The sequence below is a fragment of the Formica exsecta genome, unplaced genomic scaffold (genome assembly GCF_003651465.1).
Source record: "Formica exsecta isolate Colony F162 unplaced genomic scaffold, ASM365146v1 scaffold337, whole genome shotgun sequence".
Lineage (NCBI taxonomy): Eukaryota > Metazoa > Arthropoda > Insecta > Hymenoptera > Formicidae > Formica > Formica exsecta.
The window spans coordinates 592,666-615,168 of record NW_021850624.1 but is presented as its reverse complement, the minus strand read 5'-3'; the positions used below and the strand labels follow the sequence as shown (position 1 = coordinate 615,168).

Below are 22,503 nucleotides of genomic sequence, written 5' to 3'. Positions count from 1 at the left end.
TAGGAAATTCCGCGGATCTGTTTGAAAATCGTTTTAATCGTTCGTCGACGAGCGGATAAGATTGCCCGATCGTCGTCCGAGTCGGTTGTCGATTTTCGCGAGCGGCCGCGATTCGGATCGGGCGTCCGCGACTTTTTGCCGGACGCTGATGTCGGTCCAGGCAGAAAAGCGAGACGGACGCGGACAAAACATTTCACGGCCTGGCATGAAAATTATTAGCTCGAGAATGTCTTAATCCCCAGCAGTGAGCCGAGTCCCGCGGTCTTCAGCTTAACATAAATTTTTTTTCCAGTCAGGGCTCAGAGAAATCGCTCCAAACGCAAGCTCTGACGGTCTCGCGGAAAGATGCGGCTAAGTGCTGGAACGCGTTTGGTGCAACTCGGCGCATAATGTATGTGCAAAACGTCGAACGGCACCCCGTTTATTTCCATGTTAATGTACGGTTTAAGATACGGCTGCAATGCACACTTTTTCCTTTACGGATCGAGGTACCGGAGTATCATAAACTATATGTTTCTATCGTCACTTTAACGATTATACATAATAATAAAAATAGTGATACATGTTTTGATAGTAAAAGAGAAGGGTAAGAATATATAGTTTAATATTTTCAACTCATTAAGTCAACGAATATCAATGAATATCGATGAAAGGTCTGTGTATTAGTAACAATTAAAAGATTTATTATTATTCCAATTTAAAAAATTTATAACGAAATTAAAGGAAGAATATGTTATAAAAATATAAAATTAATCAAAGTCAGAAAAAAAACAGATGCATCTTATTTCATTGAAAGTATATACAATTCGTTAATATAAATATTAAAATTTATGTTTTAAAATTTATGTTTTAATTACAGCGTGGTCTTGTCTTATAGCTTTCATCTTTTAAAAAAATATCTTATATTCTTCCCTTCTCTTTATCTTACGTTTTCAAACAAGTCATTATTGCAGATACATATTTTTGTAAATATGCATATAATTAAACACATATATGAAGAAACACATGAAATAATAAAAGATACTCATTCGCAGCATTCTCGCTACAAATGAGTATCTTTTGGATTTACTCAGACATCATTACAGTAGGAGTCTTAAGTTATTCTCAGGCTGTCCTGAGTTATTTATCTGTCTGCACGAAGGAGGGTGAATCTTACCTCCTTCTCCTCTTACCACGTCTTAATAGTACGAGCCACAGAGTTAATAAACCGACATAACGGCAATTGTCTCGAAATATCTAGCTTTCTTCAACTTCTGACTAAAAGATTAATTATTTCCAAATTTTATTTTATTTTTTTATTTTCGAACATAAGCGTATGAGAAAATATACACATACACATTTGATCGGAAAATAAAAACTTTAAATAAAATCTGTAAAGAAAATATGTATAACAAATGAGACATTTATTCAGAAAACTTGAATGTATATCTTTGATCGAATAGCAGGAGAATCAAAAAGATTTTCCTATTTACGGCTAATATTTCAGTTTATTTGTTTTCGAAAAAAACTTTCTGTCGTAGAAAGTTTCAAAAAATGAGAAAAAAACTATAAGAAAACTTTTAATACAAGCTAGGTTGGCGGAAGACCGCAGAGTGTATAAATTCAAAGTAGATTAATATTGTCTCCGTGGCTGTCGCGGCGCCAAACTTATGGCGCTAATTCGACGGAGGAATTATTACTGGGGGCTTGCCTCGAGTCATCCTCGCTGGCACCCGCGTGTTTTGCGAAAAGGGGACATCTTTAATAGAAACCGTACGTGCTCCACGAGATTCCAAGCAACGTCGGTCTCTTAATATTCGAATCTCGGGATACATCGTATCAAGAATTGTCCCGATTTTTGATAATAAATATCTTAACTTAATTTGTAAATATTTGTTTGTTTATATTATAGCATAATTATAAACGTGATTTATAAAAATTAGAAATTCATTCTCATTTATCTACTACTACTCATGTATGTGATATCAATGCAAACACATTTAGCTACGATATAAAATCAGTATTATTGTTCTTTATATGATTATATGAAAACGAAAGAAACCTGAGCAAAGCGCTAAGCTCAACAAGCGCATTGAGAAATGGCTTTTCGGAGGTCTTTTAAGTAAATTAAGGGCACTTCGCATTGTCTTTTGTCCCGCGGTGGACCAAAAAAAGATGGCAGACTACAGCTGTTTAGCATCCTCGATGAAAAACTGGCTAGTAATTATTCAAATTATTTTCAAGGGTCACACTTTTCGTTAGACCGGAGTCACTACGTGGCGGATATCTTTATATATTACATTATCTTTATATCACATCTATATCTTTTTACCGACTACGATAAAAATATAATTCCTATCGAAAATCATAAATCACAAACAAAATATTCAATATGACAAAATTGTAAAATATTTTCTTATAAATTACATGTTCCAGAATAAAATAATATTTTAACTTATTTATATTTTTAAAAAATATATTAGAACTAAGTTTTATTCTTTTTTATTGTACGGGACGTCTATGATCTTCATAAAACAATGCAGATGCAACATTAAAATATCTATTATTGCAGCATAATAACGCGAACGTGACACGCATCGATATAAATGAAGAATAAAAAAAGAAAAGAGAGAAGAGAGATACTAAAGGTGTACGATAGAAAAGAAAGTGAAGATTGGGTGGAGAAGAGACGCTTTTTAGACAGTCACTGACATTACGGAGGTGTTGTGTGAGAAGTGACTGATGAGTTTTCCGCTCGATTGGATAACACTCGCCCGTTTCTGGATTTTTTCCAATCCCCTTCCCTGCACCACGTCTGACCTAAATCCGTATTAGAGCTGACAGAGCATTGAACGTTACTGTTGAATTTTCTCTGCAGTTTGCGAAATAACGAAAGAACGGAGAAGAGAGGAGCACGATCGTCGATGACGATGTAAGAAATCCACGCGATCAATCCATCGCTCGATACTTTATTTAGGCGCGGTTTATAATACGGATATCTAAACTACAAAACACGGGAGAAGATATGCCGTCGATTGGGCGAATAAACCGTCGCGAACGCGGCACTTTAGGCCACATCGTTCATAAAGAACGGACTCTGGCTTCCGCCAGGGACAAAGACCGCCTTCATCACGGACACACCGTCCTCTTTGCCGTCGTTGCTGCGCTTCTTTAACGACGATATAGACAAAATTGAACCACATATTGCACGATGACTCTCATCGAACGAGTAAGTGTCAAATATGCGCGAAGTAAAAAAATTGTACAATAATAAAATATTTTTTATATATATATTTAAAATATAATATCTCTCAATATCTCTCGAAAAGTTATCTCAAATTATGACATCAAAAGTGATAAAGATACGAGATTAAATATTCTATTTCTCTCTTGTGATATTTATAATTAATTCAGACAGAGATCCTCTATAAATAAATAAATAAATAAAAAAGAAATTGTCCAAACATTTATTATCTCTGCAATTTCGATGAACTTATATACGTTTTATAATAAATATAAGAGTTATGCTTCCTATCAAAGTATCAATTCTTTAAATACGAAAATGTATTTACTATTTGTTGGTTGCACACATCGATCGTAACAACGGCAGATCCGTTTTTCCCCGCGATAAGATATCCTTTCGCTCGCAGTAGTAACGCAGAAGGGGAGGAGAACTGGCAAATTGCAGAGCGTTAGAGATCGCGAGCGCGATTTAGTCCCGTGGCCACGAACGGGAGACGAAGGCGGCAGAAGCAGAGTGGAACGGCGGAATCACCCCTCGAGGAAACGCTCGGATAGTCCAGGGTGGTCTTAGCGTGTCGCTTAGCACCCTATCTGCAGGGATCTTCTGTCGGGCCAACCCCTACGGAGAGCTCGTCTCTCCTTCTCTTTCTCTTCCTCTCCCTCTCTCCGTCTCGCTTATGTCAAGCTCACTGCCTCTCTTTCTCTCGTGACGTGCTAGACCTCATGGGGGGCTGCGTTTGTCGTGAGCATTACTCACTTTCTAGACGCCTACTTGCAAACCCTACCGAGTCGTCGAGCCGTCCCCGAGGCTCAGTGACTACATTAGGGAACAAATCTTCCTTCTCTCGTGAGGCAGCCTTCCGCGATTCGAAAAGCGATACATGCTGTTGGAATGGATTGTCCGGTCAACTTTGCAGTGACCAGTCACTTTCCACATCATCTACGATAGCGAAACGTCTTCGCATACCATTTATCTGCTCATTCGAACACATATTGAATTTAAAATTTTATTCTCTCTTCGCTTACATATAAATTTTTCAATATTAATAATTAATTATCGCGTAATGTTTTAGTATATATCACGGCATTTATATTAAACAAACACATGTAAAATTTAAAATAATTTGAGAATTATTTTAAATATTAATATCTTCACATAACACAAATGCCTGATATTAAAAATTTTTTTTTAAATATTCTATTAATCTTTCTTGTCTAATCGTTATTCGATTCATGATATAGAATTATCAAAAATGATTATTATTTCCTAATTGATTTGAACAATAAAATAACGATTTTATGGGAAAAACGCGTATCAACGATTAAACTTAACTAAGATATATACTGTGCATTGTCAAAAAGACATTCGTTTCGCCGCGGAAACCCTTTCGATTCGTACCGTAAGAGCTTTGAAGAATCCGCGCGACCAAGATTAACGAGATCCACGTGTCTGGTATTATCGGCACGCACCCAAGACCACTTGTTCGAAAGAGCAACCTGTAGAGGCTGGCATACCGCACGGTTCGCAAGTGCGTACGGCATAAGGAGGGAGCAGCGAAATTCAGGGTTAACAGCGCGGCCAAACATAGAACCGAGCGTATGTGGGAAAACGTGTACGCGTCCATAAATATCTCTCCATAACTCCACGCTCTGAATGCGATAAAGGAAAGTTTCCACGGAAGTTCGGATAACCAGGTCTCATTCCTCCGCCATTTCGATCTGCTTCGATTAATCTTATAAATGATAATAATCTCACGATTGCAGCTAGCGACCATTCAACTTTTCTCATTCCAGAATTTAAGTATAAAAAAGTTAAAAAAAAAATTGAACATATTTTATAGCGAATAAAATGAGAATTAAATATTTTATAAGAGATAATTAATGTTTTCGTTTTTTTTTTTTTTTGCGAAAAAGTTGAGACCCAAAAATATTTACGGAAATTCCATTAATTAAACTACTGGAGAATATACGGAATTCATAGAACGTCGAGAACGAAATACTTTGAGAGCGACGTAATAAAGTGCGCTCTCTTTCTGGCGGCGGCCCTCGTTCAGGAGCCGCCACATGTCTCTCCGCGAAAAGAGTAGCTCTTCCTCGCGTCATCTGCGACGAGACGGGACGAGACGAGATGAGATGAGATACAGAGAGGAAGAGGGGGGGAAAGACATATCGAGAAGGACGGCTGGCGAAGAGAAGCAGAGGCCACCGAGAAGCCGAAAGCTAAACCCGCCAACGCGGTGGATTGGCCGGCTGAGGCGAGCCGTTAGTATCAACAAACAGAAGCTTAGTTGTTACCGCTGCGAGGGCGAAAGGGTTAAGTGAACAGGATACACGACACACGTTACACGGGAATCGGCCTTGGGCGTGCTTTAAACTGACACTTCTGTTCCGAGTCTATGTTCTTATGTTAGATACTTTTTTTCTTGATACCGCCGTAAATTTAATTGACATCATTACTATAATTACGATTAGTGAAACAAATATAATCGAAACACGCACACAACGATACATTTTATCGCTGTTAAGTATAGGAATTTCCACCAAAATATGTTTTATATATTTTTACCCGAAGCACCTTTATTCAGAACACACAATTTTACTGTATACGAATCCGCAAGACGTCGGAAAAGGGCGTGTAATACGATGCAAAGAATGCAGCATCTCACCCTCTCGCTGCAACCATAACTTATTCAGCGTTTAAGGGAGCTCGATACGAGAGACATCGGGAAGGGGGAAAAGGAGAGAGAGAGGTGGAGAAATCAGGCTCATAAATCATAGCATTTTCAGATTTCCTTTTATCAGTGGCTCTCTAAGCGTACTGGCGTCCGCGACCGCCGTTGACCCAACGCCATAAATATCCCCATTAATATTAACTTAGGCTCGCCTAGGAGAGGCGAGAATCGCGAGTGACCGAAACGGAGCGAGCGAAAAAAAAAACGTAGCCTAAGGGGAGAACGGAACGAAAAAAATCTCGTATGCCAGGGACGAATCTCATATAGGACGCAGCTGGGAATTGGGCAGCATCCCGAAAAATTCATGGAGGAGCCGGAATTCTGGAGAAGTCCGAGCGAGCAAATCGTTGCATCTCGTTCGTATTTTTCGCCGAGAAGAAATATGTGAATTACTGCTGGGGATAGATTCTCTCAGATACAGGCTGCTCCGTTTTCACCTTGTCACGCGTTTTAACACCTTTCATCACGATTTAATTTCAGAATAATAACGATAGAAAGTCACGTTACGGAAATTTCGATATCATTTTCAATATCTCTATACTTGCTTTTCTTTTAAATATATATAAGTATCCGTAATAAAATATTAACTATTAATAATAAATGATTCGCGCGCGATATCTAACGTTACACCGATAATGAAGAAGCCGATAGCGAACTTCTTGTACCGTTTCATTCTTCAACGTCTCTTGAGCCACACTTTCTTGCCGGTATCATGGCATGTATCACCTGTCGTCGAATGACGCGCGGTCCACTCTCTCATCGCCTCGCACCGTTAGCAGGATCGGTGATCGACGCAAGAAAACATAACGATATTAAGTGCGAAATAGAGATTGTTGCACGATATGCGAATGAGATGCTAAATTCACGCTAATTATATTACGTTTTTACTAAGTAAAATCACGAAACGTCTCAAGTAAAATTGTGTTTAAGCAAAGTAGCATGAAATAATATAAGCACAAATAAAGCACGATTCGCTATAATTATCGTAACTAATGTCTCAAATGTAAATGCGATTAACTGTTCCGTTCTCCGTTAAAGTTTCTCTACTCGAGGAGAAGGTTTAATTCGCTCGAAATTCCGTAGAATCCGCCTCGATTATTTTCAACACATTCAGGAGCAAAATCGATGACGATGACGATGCCTTTTAAGCCTGCATCGGCTTAATTGATTTATTTCTGAGAGGGTCCACACCACGCTGGATGAGACGCCGCGATCACCCTAACGCGAAAAAGGGGCAACCGAGTCCTTTCGAAGGACTCTTTCGGCTGCCCTTTCTTCGATCTTATCTTCGGAGGCATCGATAATTAGGGGCGATAATTACAGTGTTCCGGCTACTGACCTCTAGCTACCGGTCTTTCGGCGATGAAAAAAAAAGTGCCGACGATAATGACCGCTAATGTAACGTTGTAATATCTCGATGTCCTTGTCGATGTCATCGTAACCGGACAATCATTTAAATCCGATCGCAAACTTTTTTCATAGTTGTTCACACATATTTTTTTTGTTTTTTTTTTTTTTAATTTTGAATCGATAAATTTCTTCCTAAACGCAATAATGTAATTTTCCGATAAGTCGATGCAAAGAAAAATGATAATTTTTTATCAATTTAAAGCGAAAAATTACAAGCCCGTTAGTCTCGTCATTTATTAGCGTAAAATTTACTATACGAAAAGGATGCTAATAGTACGTTATTAAAACTTTTCAAGACATTTATTTCTCACCTCTTTAGTGACTTTAAACATACTTAGATTGTTTTCTGTAGAAAAGATAATATTCGTATTAATTTTATATTAAATGTCAAATTTTATAAAATTTTCACGCGTAGAAAAAAAAATCTTATTGTTAAATCTTTTCTTATTCTTTTACTTTAATGTTTCTTTATTTCCAAATATGTATTTCTTCAAGAATATATAATAAAAGTATAATCCCACAAGAGAATTATTAAGATAAAATGCATCTAGCGTTATTATTATATTGCGTAGGATACTTTACGGTTTATATAGGAAGGCTCGATAAAGATTTATGGATCTTGAAAACCGAAGAGCACTAATTCAGGAAGTAACTTTTCGGCCAGTCAGGACTGGTTGTTATGATTTGATTTTAATGCCGAGTTTACCGACGCGGATAATTGTCGCCATTATCTGCACGAAAGAGCACATTTACTGTCGTTCATGATCTTGCTTTAATTTTCCATCTAAACGGGATCCTCGTCCTTATTGGCAGGATACAGTAGATAGAAAAAAATAAAGATAACATACGTATCCATTTTCTGACTTTCGCTTGCAAAAGAATCAACGCAAAAAATGTATGATAGAAGTGCCGAAAGCTATAGATAAAGTAATGAAAATGCATACAATGAGGAGTATTGTTGATAATAAAAGTGTAATAAAAGATATTATTACTAAGAGAGCTGGTTGAAAAAAGATCTTCATTGACTTATTAATCATTACTTACTAGTGAATATACTTGTTGTTTAGATTCACACATTTTTACTCATTACATTCCAAAGCCTTTAAAAAATTTTTATGTTATTTTTTTCTTTACTGTGCAAAGATTTAGATGAGAAATTAATTAAAGAAACACTCAACGTTTAAAATTAGTAGATTTAAAAACGAATTAAAATGAGAAATATCGAGCATTAGCAGGTACAAAATTGCGAAATCACGAGGTTTGCGAGGTGCATAGGACCTGAACCGCATGACTGTTCCGCGTGGATCCACGACGGATCGGCATATTTTGCGGGCCGGTTCCGACGGCGGCACGTACCTTTTTATCGTGGCCGCGGCAGTAGCGGCCCTATCGGATGTTTCCAATTTTCTGTTGGCGCTCTTGAAGATCGTCTCAACCGAGTCCTCCGTCATACGGGATTCTCTCTTGTGCGAGAAAGCGGGATGAAGCGCGACGAAGGATCGCAGAATGGAAAGGAGAAAGAGAGACGCGAGAGCGAAACACCGGGTACGAAAGAAAGAGGAACATAGAAACGGGGAGAGGAAGAGGAGGAGGAGGAGGAGGAGGAAGAGGGTGAGCAGAGAAGGAGGGAGGAAGAGGAGGAAGGCGAGCGCGTCCAACGCGGACATTCGTCACACGACATCAAACGCGGGTGCCGCCCGTTGGAGACTCGAGCGACCGACTCTAAAGACCCCGGTCGATCAGCCATGAAGAGCAGTCTGAGAAGGAATTGCAAAAAAATCGGGGAAAAATTAAGGATGAATCAAAAACAGCCTAGCCGTCCGACATTGTGCACAACTTTGTTGCTATTCTTTATCGCCTTTATTGTCCTTGTCCTCGATCCACGTTGATTATCACGTTTATTTGATCAAAGCGCGCTAAATGCATGTCCCCATTAATATGTTTAATATCATTATCTTTAATATGTTTTGTAACATAATTATGACTTATTCTTCCTCTATTTAAAAAATATACACGAATTGTGTATTAAATAAAAATGCGACCCCTGCTTCCATCGAGAAGTTAAACTTCGGAAGCTGCAACATTTTTAGTACACGTATAAATCAAACGCAGTACAATAACTACTTGGAAGAGGATTCATCTGCAACGAAGAAGGATCGATTAATCATGACGTGTAACGTGCTCATAAAAGCGCACAAACAAACTGGATGGTGGAAAGGTAGGGAATAGTAGGGAGCGAAAGTGACATAAAAGAAAAGAGAGACGATCGACCTCGCGCGACGTAATGTCGTTGATCTCCTTCGGTCGACCGGATCAGCGAAAAAAAAAAAGAAAAGATAGTGATATAATGTAGATACGTAGCAAGATATATTAACTTTGTACTCCGACGACCTTGAATTATTGCACGGACGATGACGGAGCGGTAGCTGATATCTCGCGAGACACTCAATCACCGATCTACGTCGCAAGTCATCCTGATCATTGTGCGTGCCCCACGATACTGGACCGGTAGCAAAATCAAGGACTAACCTTGCCTGAAACGCTTTAATCCGTTCTATCCGCCGCGGATAGAATATCTTGACAATTCTCCGACACTGTCTGATATCACGAGTATATATACAATATATAAGAAAAGTAAAAGAGATTGATTTCATTTGCCGCACTTTCTGAATTTATTTTTTTTAAACTCCTTTAAAAGGGAAAAATTAATCTAAATATAGAAAACTAATTTTTATATAAACAGTGTTTCTGGAAAATATTTTTATTAAATTATATCTTTTATTAAATCGATATCACGGAAACACGTTTCAAAATTCAAGTAACGTCAAGCGGAAATTTCAGGGAACGTAATTATTGTTTAATGAAAACGTAGCAGTCTTTTAAACACGGAAAGACTACCGATGATTGCCTAATTCCATTTTACGCGATATAAATTATGCTTTTGAACCGCATTAAGTTCGTCGTCCGGTGAACGAGCAGATTTTACGACAGCAGATTTCGCGAAACAATCTCGTTCTCGAGGAGCTTCTTGTGCATGTTGGGAGCCGGCCCACGGTTATTCGCCTAATCGCAAATAATTATCTGCCCGTCATGTACTTTTCAGTCACGTTATAGTTACGATAGTTAAAAGCAACTAGAGTGCCTTAAAAAGGATTTACCACCGTCGTTATATGCCGAGAATCAATAGTTCCGTATTGTCTCATACTGCGGCGATACAAAATTTTAGATCGATCGCGAAATAAAGATATAAAATCTTATGAGAACAAGACGTAGAACGAAAATGTTAGATATATTTTATTACCACTCTGATTCGACAGAATTTGAATCGCGTATTTGAAGGACACGATGATGAAGTCGTTTATCATAAAAATTTGTCACGTCGACGAAAATCAACGCATACGAATGTTATGAAAGAAATTTTTCTACAAACCGCAAAACCTATCGAAGCGTTTCAATCGGTAGAAACGTTGTTAGGTTGACTAAACTGGATTCTCCGAGGCAAGATAGCAATTATATAGAATATTCGCAGCTAGTGCAACCGCAACCAGTCAACCAGTCCAGTGGAGGCCACATCTCCTTTTCCTCTCTCTCTCTCTCTCTCACTTTGTTCTTTCCGAACATAGAATAGCGCGACTTGGGCTAACGGTTTTGAGACTCTGTCCCTGATGCAGAGAGCGTGCGTTCACTGGCTTAGCTTACTGGTCGCTTTCATAAAATCAGTCGACTGTGAACCGAGGAATGTGTTGGAATCCTAGAATTATTCCGCCAAACGAGAGAGTACCAAGTGAACAGAATTTTTCTCCGCGACGCCGTTCCGCAGACGGCTGCTTTCAACAAAAACCTCGCGAGGGTTGGACAATCTTCCGCATAAAGAATGCGAGAACAACGTGACACATGAATAAACGTATAGATATCATTATCGCATACTTCGCGAATAATTCAAATAAGATGCACTCGGCATCGACTGATAAGAGTTACAAATAAATTAATGATAACATTAATCGATTCTCTATAGATTATAAAAAGTAAATTTTCTTCATTTATAATTTAAAGAACGCGAATAATATTTATTCGCGCTTATTATTTTAAATGTAAATAATAACATTTAATTTTGCTTATATATCGGCGGAATTAGTATAGCAAATTATTTATCGAGATCTCTAAACTTTTCCTAAGACACAAACCTCGATTTCTACGACTCCAGAATCCCGACTAGAAAGGTGCAATTAACACTTCTAATCTCAAATAAGGCATTTTCGGTTAATCCCGGCACGAAAACGCCGCTCTTGGCGTCGTTATCTGGGGCCATTGCCGGTCTCGGTTACTTATCCATTGTCTCGAACTTAAGGGAAACAGTGGGCTAGATCTTAAATCTAAATTGCATCTGTTTGTCACTGTCTGCTGCTCGGGCAGAACAAACGTATCGTTGTAACGACAATTAAGACGTCACTGCGAACCATCGAGAGACCGCGCCGGATGAATCGTAAAACATTATCGAGAAAGAGAGAGCGTAGAATCTTAAGTACTTCTAGCGAGAATCCTTGTATGAATGCATGTATTGCATGTGAAAGTAGATTTATGCTAATGTAAGCTTCATAAGAGTGTATGCTCAATTAATCTCGTAAAGGATATATTATATCTTTACATAAAAAGATACGTATGTTCGCGAATTCTTATAAATATGTATCCGACACGAAGTCTAATTTTGTGAAAGATTTAAAAAGTTTCCGATTCAATTTCTGTCATTTCGACAGATAAGTTGTTATGCATTATTAATTTTTTTTTTTACTGTTTTTCGGTTTCATTTTTTTTTCTCAAAAAATTTCGATTATTTTATCTAAATAGATAGATGAACATAAAATTCAAATTGAGCCTTACCTTTAACGTAAGTAGCGTTCCAGGAAATATTCCGAGTGACGCCAGACTCTGACTATGATCGGTGAGCTCGTGTTCTCCTAACATTATATGTTGGTCGTATGGTCCAGCACCACAAATCTGCATCGTCTAAAAAAAAAAAAAAATAGAATTTATCTTTATTTTATCTTCTAAACAAACAATTCAATAAAACGGTAATTAATATCTCATCATTTTCTTGACAAAAATAGTTGTCTGTAATTAAAAAGTTTTTGATACAATATAATATTATTCTACGTACTATTTTCATATTATTTTTACATTTTTTATAGTGCCGTTTCAAATCGAAATATTTATGCACAGAGAGATATTTTCTGACTGCAATTAATATCTTATACAATTAATTATATTTTCTAAAAAGCAAATGCGGTTTTTTGTCAAGAAATCAATGACTCTTTTTTCATAAAACAGTCGGAATTCGCAATATTAAAAGGCATTTAAATGTATACTCAAAGAAAAAAAAGAGCACGATTTGCGGTCGAATTTTGCAGAAAAACCGAGGCGAACAACGGAGGGCTTTTATTTGAAATTCTAAAAGTGTGCTTGAATAAAAATCTCGGTAATTGCTTAATTTGTGGAACCCGCGTAACGTTGCGTGAAGGGATAGTTTGCGCCGCTGCCTTGTCTTCAACGTCGGTGCAAGAGCACGTAGCTCGGTTTCTGTTTTACGATTGTCGAGACGAACTAAACCGAGCCGAGTCGAGTCTGGCAAGAGGAACGAGAGGAAAGGCATCGCGAAGGCGCTAGAAAGCTAATAAGAGACATCGTATATAAGATAATTATGAGTATACGAACGATTTTGCGCTCGCATTGTATGAGTCTGGAAATATGATGGAAATATTTTCTTATCAATTTAATGTCGAGATAAAATAGTCATAAACACCGTGAATTTTTTTTATTGCCACTTAATTTAGTTTGCAAAACCGATAAATTTGTGTTACATCATAGCTTACATCTTCATATACGGCAAATGTTTGCAGAATTTCATACAAGTGAGAGAAAATGACGAATAAAGCGAGCAAGGAGAAGAAATGGTCGGGGAGAAGAGAAAAAAAGAAACTTCACCTCGAGGCTTCCTCGTTAAAGGAAGATGCTCAACGAGCGCGATAAATAGAGGTAGGTTTAACAAGGTTGCGAAGCAGCGGCGGGAGGCCAAATTGCCCCGAGGTTGAGGAACTTTTGATCTTTATGAATTCTGACGTTCGTCGAGCACGCTGCATCGTAATCGGAGATTTGCGATGTATTATCACAGAGATATCCCGATAACGTGATATTTCGGCAATCGCGATTTTCAGAATCGTACAACTGTTTCCATACATTACTTGCTTTCCAATTAATCAGTGAAAAATTTGGCGCGATCGCGTTTTTATTAACTGTAATTTCCCTCCCGTGAATGAATTATCTGCGTAAAGAACATTTTCTCGCCATTGCATTTACACCACAAGCAACAAGCAACAAAAGCGATCGAACGCTACATGTGTCTACGTGTGTCAAAAATTGAATTGGAAATATGCAACATATTAGAAAATTAAAGAAACTCCCTTTCCCCATATAAGCGTTACACAAAACGCGATTGCGTAAAATTGCCCGTGCACCGGTGAAGAACAGTAGCGGCGCCGCTATTGTCCCGATTTGCTGCTTACTCGCTAGCGATATAACTGCATTCGACCATGAAATTCAAACATTTTTATTGGCAATCTTTTTGTCCGATGGTAAAAAGAGTAACGAGCGTACGGCATGACTCGCCCGCATTTTTCGTCAAACGCGAACCAATCTGTGAACAGTGACACCCTTGAATCGTGACGCCGTCGCGCCGCGAGATTTTTCAAACAAAAAAAAAACATCCTTTTATGCGTGCACTTTTAAAATAAAATAAATGAATACATATATATATACATATATATAATTTTCTGATATAAATTCTCTTTGATAAGACGTAATTTTTACATGTTATAGTAATTAAAGTTTGATTTTAACTAAAATAAAATTTACATATTTTTCAACTTTTTTGCAATGAAATGAGGAACAAAATCAAATCGCAAGACACAAAATTACACAGAAAAAAGAAAGATACACAATGAATGAGAAAAAGAAACAGTCTCGTATTTCCATTGACGCCGACAGTCTCTCTCTCGCGGACGAGTATTAAAAAGGGACGTGTGCTCTTCGGGGTGGAAGAAGCACGAACAAAAATTCGTGCCCGAAGGAGAGCACGGTGAATAGATAGAGAGGAGTAACGCGCGAGAGAGAAAGATAACGGGTGATAAAGAGAGATGGAGCAGGGAGAAAGAGTCAAATGGAAGGTTGAGTGGAGCGAAGTGGAGTGAAGTGGAGTGGAGAAGTTGGAGACCTGTTATTAGCGCGAGGTTTATGCTCTTTCGGGTTTTTGCCAGTGGCTCCGTTGAAGAAGAGGCGGAGGGGAAGGAGATGGCTACGGCCTCGCAATATAAATACGCTTAATAGTTTAAGCACACTGCCGGAGCCCGAGCATATGCTAACCAGCCATATAACTACGCTTTACTACTCTTTCGTCCATCCGAGAACGAACAGCCAAACTGAAATAGTGAGACAAGGAGTAGCTTATCGGTTTCGGGCAAACGCTCGGGCGCGCGGATCTTCTCATTTCAGTTCCAACAAGAGCATGCCATAGAATTAACTTGCGCCGCAAATTAATTGATTATTTTCGGCAGGTAACGAATGAAAACAAATCAAAATAAATCGAGACTTCTTTCGATTTTTTTCTTAAATCCATTTTACTTTTTTTTAATTTTATTCTAAATAATTTTATTTTTTAATAATATTTTTTGTTAAATTTATTTCAAATAATTCTTTTTTCTAAGATGAAAGAATTTTGAAGTTTATTCAAAACTTAATTTATCATTATATATTATATCTGTTTTATGAGATAGTAATGAGAATAGATCAAAGATGGTGATAGAATTAATATTATAATTAAATAAAACTTTTATATTAATAGAACACTTACCATGACTTTGAGTTCTTTTAACGTGATTTCAGACGAAACTTTGAGTTCATGGGAGCCTTTTAATTTTCTCCTAGTTCGTGATGGACGTACGTTCTCCATCTTTGGCCTTTTTGCCGCTACCTATAACAAACATTCGAAACATTTGAGGATACAAACACGTTCTCTAATCGATGATTTCTTTTTTTGTAACAATATTTGTAAAAAAATAAAATAATTATTTATTTAGAAAACTTAAAATATTCAGTCCAATATAAAAAAATGTAGATAAATGCGATTCTACACGATTATTCCTAAATTAGCATGAATCAAAAACGAGCTACATAAAAGAAAGTAGATCTCTTAAAGTCACTTTGAGTAGAGACGTAATGATACTTATTATATTATGAAATGTGCGTGAGATGGCATCAATTCATCGTTATCAGTTAGAATTAATCTGAAAAGATGACTGCTTTTAGAACACTCGATGACTCGGCATGTCTACCCATTAACAAAATTTCTTTGTCGCTCGTCTGAACGAAACAGTATAATTTATTTATGTATATATACACATATATAATATATAAGATTTTTTTAAATTTCTATAAAATATTCCATACAAAAAAATCAAGCGACACTGCGGTTTTAATGTAATAATATTGTATATTGAACGGTGATAATTTTGCGATATTTTGCAAGTCATATTCTTAAAAATGTGTACACATATAATAAAATTGATGTCTAATTAATCTGCTAATATATGCCAAATTTTTTAAATGTCGTTTCGACCATGATTAATCGTTTTGTAAATTGAAGTTGGTGATCATCAACATATTGAATAAATAATGAATTGAAGGCATTTTTACACTACCTCGGAATCGTTTTCCGTTTTAGCGTCTTCGTTATCGTCGATGCATTTGATGTAGATGGTCGCTCTATCGTATTTCAAGCTTTCCAGGCGTTCTTGTTCAACCCTCGCTAACATACAAGCTGCACACAAACCTGGAACAATACGAAACACTTTCGTGATACATAATATAATTAAAAATAAATAATGATATTTTTGAAAATATTCTTATTTTTAGTTTAAATCGCGTATGTCAAATAGTTTTTAAATATTTTTATGCTTTATATCTTTATCAGTTTTTTTAAACGTCTTCTATTGAAGTACTTGAAAAATTTATCCAGATATCCGCAAAAATATAGCAAATTAAAAATTCACTAATATACAAGATACAGTTCTCTAACAAACTAATACATTGATCTAAATTAAATCGCACGCGATGATTCGAAAATGTTACAATGCACAGAAAATATCATCGCGATCTTCGTAACGATGCAGGAACTTAACTTGACGCGGCTCGATGCGACGCCACTATTAACACCCTCAGGGGTCAGATTTCGTTGGCCTCTCGTCGAGCCCTTGTCGAGAGAGGACCGGAACGGCAGTTAGAAAGTCGAGTTAGAGGGTGCGCGCGGGTGAGTGGGTGGTGCGGCGATGTCGGTGGTGGCTCTTATCCCATGTATAATAGATTGCTTACGGCCGGTGAGATTAATACAGTAATTAATAATATACGGTGACCAGGGCGGTGTAAGAAGCGGCCATTGTTGCTGGCCGGACAGCACAAAAAGCGCTTCGGCCGGTCCAAAGCTCGTATCCGAGCGACTCTCGGAGCGTTACGTCATGTTCAGACAGTTTTCCAGCGGCGGAAAACGCCGAGGGAAGGGGAATCGTGACCCCGGCTGAATGTGAATTCGTCCACCCCCGCGTATCGCTAATTACCGGCTCGTAGGAACCAATAAGGGAACGGCGTAAGAAGCCTGTTTGCCCATTAACGAGTCGAAAAGATTAACGCAAACAGAATGCATATTCGATATACTTTCTCGCAACGATAGAGAGGATTTCTGAAAATGAGAAAAGAATAAATGTGTTGATCTTTATCTGTCGTCGCGAGCACAGAATCGCGAGGTGGATTGAAAACGATTGCGCGCAGCGAACTAATTTCCCGTAACGAAGGATAGGACGCGGAAGGACCCGTACGCCAAATGAATTCAAAGGTCCTCCCTTCGAATTCCTAATTACCCGCCGGTGCGGGGATATCCGTGCGATAGGATCGTTTGCTATCGAGTTTAATCGGAAATACGAGAAGCTTGAGCTAATGAGAGATTCGTAGGGTCGCGAATGCAACCGGTCGAGACGAGCGATCTCGCGGAGGTGAAGTTACGATTGACGATTGATTACATTTCCGCTCACGTAATCTCGGCTTTTTATCATAGGAGTGCTATGCAGATATACGAAAAGCCTTCTAGGAGCGTTTGAAGGAACAAGCAGTATAAGCCGATTTTATTGGCAAATAATACACAATAGGCTATAGTGGTTGTGCACAAGACTAAAGAGCGACGGAGGAGCTCTAGTCCATTTCCCTAAAGTGCCATCGAAGGGCAATCAAACCATAAACGAGTGTCGAAACTTGGCGATATCGACGGAACAAGTTTCGGCAACTCAACGAAGAGTCAGATTCCTAAGGATTTTATTTAGATCGGTTAAAGGACTCGTATAAAAATCTCCTGAGGGATCTGCAAAGTAAAACTTTTAACAAAAGTTATATGCGATTATCAAATTGCTATCATATCCCCAATATGTAAATATATAATTGTAAATTATCGTCACACAATATATATATAAAATAATATAATCATAAGCAGAAGCCTTATTGATACGCATTGTATATTAAAAATATAAATATTAATTAAAAATAAAGATTATATTTATGTTTTACAAATACAAGAAATTTAAGTAGATAGAAAATTATATTTAAAAATATATCTTTTTTTTAAAGACATAATGAAACAGAAAAAAATAATTATAGCTAATAAAAATCATATGAGATATTATGTGAGAGAAATTTTGATTGAGTTTTTAGATAAATATATTAATTAATATATGTTTAAGTATTTGTTTCCTTCACCTAATTAACGAGCGAAACAAAGTGTCTCACTGTGCTAATTACACTTTGGCTGATTGCTCATCGATCAAGAAAAAGCAATTATACGGTGATTGCGGATACGTCAAAATAAGTCTCGAATTGGCAGGACGATTATTTAGAGCGAGCGGTTACAGAACGGATGGGTGGAAAAGAGTCGCAAATGAAATAGGGTCGCTAATATCGAGGTGTTAACTCAAAACGAGATGTTGATATTACGATTCATCGTCAAGGGATTTGAATCCTCCCGTATAATTTGTGCACAATTAAGTATGAAATTGTTTATTTATCAGTTTAATCAGTTCTCTTAAAATCAAATAAAAGAAAAAGATTAAGATTTTTTTACAATAAGCGCAAAGATATTAATCCTAAAATGATTATTGAAAAGATGAAAAAATGCGCAAACTGCAGGAGAAAACTCTTCGATCAAAATCGAAAACACGTTAAGCGGAAAGACATCAGGTTCGCTATTATATTAAAAGAACTGAACGACTTTCATTCATAACTCCCGGATCACCTCGTGAATGAAAGATTGATGTTTCCCTTACAGTTATGACGACGAGAAACATTCAACCTTCTACAAATATGTTTCGAATTCTTTGGAATTTCCAAAACTAAAACACTTCTTACTAATAAAATAATAATTTATTTTGTTTACTGCATTAATAAATTTATTAAATAATAGCAGCCAGAATAGATTTAAAAAAAAAATAGAATATATTTTCAATCATTATTTTATGGTACGTGAAAATGATAAAATATAAAACCATCGGCAAACCGTCAATCCATCTAAAAAAAATTGTGTGTTTCTTGGCGGCAAGAAATAAAATACCAATACATTTTTCCTTCAGTCAAATGCTCCCAATCTTTTAAATACATTTACCCGGCAACAAGCATCGGTAATTGGCAGCTAGAATTAACGAAATTCTCAAACGTGAGTTGATATAGACGCCTCTAGCATCGGTATCGCGGTAGCCGAGGAAGATCGACGTGATAATAATGATTTCGCTAACGAACGTCTTGGAGAGCCACAACAAAGTCGAAATCTAATCCTCTTACAGGATGACACCAAGCCGGCACAATAGGAAGGGCGGCATTTACTCGCGTCTCTCTTTCTCTCTCTCTCTCTCTCTCTCTCTCAAAATCCGCAAAATACGATTGTCACTCTGTACCGTGAAAATCGAGAGAGACCCTCGCGACGCGTCATTTTCGTAGATGAGTAATCTCGCGATCAACAAATTCGTTAATTAAACGATATAAGATCTTTCGTCTCTTCATTGTAATCGTCAAATTCGGAATGACAATACGATAAATCACGCAACAAAATATCAGCCATAATGGGCTCAAATTTTCTTTTGTGTAATCTTAGAATTGATTTATAATATATATTGTGTGTGTAAGAGAAAATTATTCATAAATGCAATGAAAATAATAGTTTTAATTAAATAATCACGCAGATTTTTTTAGATGAATCAATAGTTTAGTTCAATCGTTTCATATTTTATCCTTTTTTACATACGTTGAAATAACGATTAAAATATACATCAAAAATATGCAATTTTCTAAAACGTGAATATCGTTTATTAAAAGAGAACGAATTTGAGAACGCGACGGTTTAAATCAAGCAATGTGGACGATTGGACATTTCTAGATTATCGAGGGTCCTCTGTCTCCTTCGGACAGAATCAGAAGACACATCTTAGTAAAGGTTGAAGAAGAGGGGATCTGAGCGAGCTTTATCCTTGTTTTATCTTGTTTTCCACCCAACCTCCGTCCCCGTCCTCTCACCACGCTTCGCACACTCCGCTACCGGAGAACGAGCATCGGTCATCTAGGCGCTCCATTTAATCCTGGAGGAAAAGGACCCCCCGTAGATTCACGGACAAGTGGGGATCTCCTTCGGGATAACAGAGGCAGCGAGGGGGAGCGCTCCGAGAGACCTAGCAGGATGCGCTAATTCGTCCCTGCGAAATTTGTCCCGCCCGACTTTGCTCGTTTCCTGCGCGATTACGCGAAAACGCTGTTTTTTTTTTTTTTTCGTTCTCCGCACGCTAATGTTTCACTAAGCCTCCCTTTTCTTATCTGTATATTGACCATCGTACAAAAACGTATGCAATCATCGCGCTGACCAAAAATGAATTTTCGACCCTCGTTCGAAATAATTTTCTCACTCGGAGGAAAATAAAATCGAATATAGTCTCGTAAGAATTGCTTCGTTCAATCATTAATCGCAAATCGTTATTAATCAAATATTCAATTATTCTTTCTCTACCTCTGTTGAGTAAAAATATAATTAGCGATGAAGGACTGATTGTCTGTCTAATACAGCAGCATGTTTCGGAGGGTTGTAAGTTTTGAAACGAAAAAATTTCGGATGAAAGTCGGTATCCATTAACGGTGCAACGACTTTGACCGCACGACGGCACGGCTCATAAGAGCATGTTCATTGGTCAGCGGATGTATATATTAAGACATGTCCGGCGCACTTGTCGCAGGGTGGGGACAGGGGGTTAACAAATGTCTCTCCTGAATCGTTTGACCCCTGGTAAGTTCAACCCCCTCAGGAAACTAAATCTCGAATCTCCAGGTCCATCTCTCCCTCTCCTACGTCGTAGCCGCACGTTTATGGAAGGACGGCCGCTGCAACGTAGGCGACCGCATTCTCAGGGAGGGAACTAATCAGCAAATTCGTGTTCTAAATCTAAATCGCCGTCCGAATATTAATTTGAGGCCGGTCTCTCTTCCTACCGTCGCCGCTGCCGCCGTCGCCGGTTTCTACCCCTTCCTCGTCTGTCTGTTCGGCGTACACGGTTTTCTTAGTCTCTCGCTCACTCGTTCCTCATCGGTTTTGCGATACAACCAGTGCCGTACCACGGACACGCCTGATTTGTGGCACCGCATGGCGCCTAAGCGATATTTACGAGCGACGTTCGGGGAAACGAAACAGCGAGCAGCAACTCGCCACGCCGCTACAATTCTAGAATCAATTTCGACCTGCCGTATAAAAGCCGCTTCCCTGAAGATAATCGCGCGGGAGACACGGCTCAATTATCGATACGCAACTCGAAAAGAAATCTCGTTCTCTGTGTGAATAGTATTCAAAAATTTTTTTTCTACAAATGTTGGAATTTGTCCTCAACGACTATTTATATTAGAAAATAAACCAGAAAATTTATTTTATAAATAAATTTTTTTTATCTTCAATATATTGGACATTCAAAGCAAAAATAAAAAAGAATTTAGAAGATTCGCTTCAAGTATTGTACTTGGAATGAATAATAAAATAAAGGAAGATATTATAAACCTTTCAATTAATTAGCGCACATCACTTGGCTTCGTTAAATATCTACTTGCAGATAATCAACGTATACTCATCAAAATACTTAAATTTCGCAACCGAGTATGACGTCTCACGTTATGTACCGATTGGCCCTCGCCTCGCATGAGGCAACGTTTCTTTCCCTTCGCTTAGGTTTTCCGGGATCGTCGTCGTCATCAAGCCGGTCGGAGGAGCAACGAGGCGTAGAGGGCGGTATTCAATCGCGTCACCTCCGGTTCTGTCAACTGGCGAGCAGGCGGTATCGGGGGTAGTCGGGTGATTGATACGAGGTTGGACGGTGCCTAATGTGCCTTCACGATCGAGGGAGACGACGGGCAGAAGGGAGAGGAAGAGAGCGAGAAAAGGGGGATCCTTGGAGGCTTTAAGAGTAGCACGATCGTCCGGCTAGGACTCGTTAGTCAGGGCCGTATCAGTCACCGAAAGCAACCCCCTATTTTTTGTACTCAGCAATCCGTCCCTCTTCCCTTCGCGCCTACCCGAGACCTCCCGCAAAGCGCGCCCTCAAAATAAGCTAAATCGTCTGTTTGTCCGTAATTCGGCTCTTCCTCGTGTTCTTCCAAGTATTGCCGAAAACAATCGTAACGAGATAATTCGATGAATAGAATAAAGCTTGCGAGAAACGCAGATATAATAAACATTATATATATTGTATATATATCAGCAAATTTCCAGCGATTGTTTTTTAAATTTTTCTCCGTTTACTGACGATTAACGTTAAACATTTATTAATGATGAGAATACAAATCATTAGCTTGACATTTGCATGTCTACCCTAAAAATCGTCGCTTTAATCTTAAACATCTCCATTTGACTTGTCGATGTCCGCTACCTTGATATCGGCTATTCGATTTCGGCGATCAACGAAGAGACGAGATCTTTGCAATTCAGATGTCGTCGTCGAGGCGGCGGCATCGTCCTTGTCGTGCCAAAAGAATCGGA

General features: G+C 38.1%; 1 protein-coding gene across 1 annotated transcript in view; it reads right to left on the bottom strand.

Moving 5' to 3' along the window:
* The window catches only part of LOC115238421 (ubiquitin carboxyl-terminal hydrolase 48-like), a 56,591-nt gene that overhangs the window by 9,408 nt on the left and 24,680 nt on the right, over positions 1–22,503 (bottom strand). Inside the window, exons 13-15 of the mRNA XM_029812254.1 lie at positions 16,112–16,242; positions 15,265–15,384; positions 12,243–12,368 (exon numbers count right to left, since the gene is read on the bottom strand). Coding sequence (XP_029668114.1) covers positions 12,243–12,368; positions 15,265–15,384; positions 16,112–16,242 — 377 coding nt within the window. The remainder of the gene's footprint in view (positions 1–12,242; positions 12,369–15,264; positions 15,385–16,111; positions 16,243–22,503) is intronic.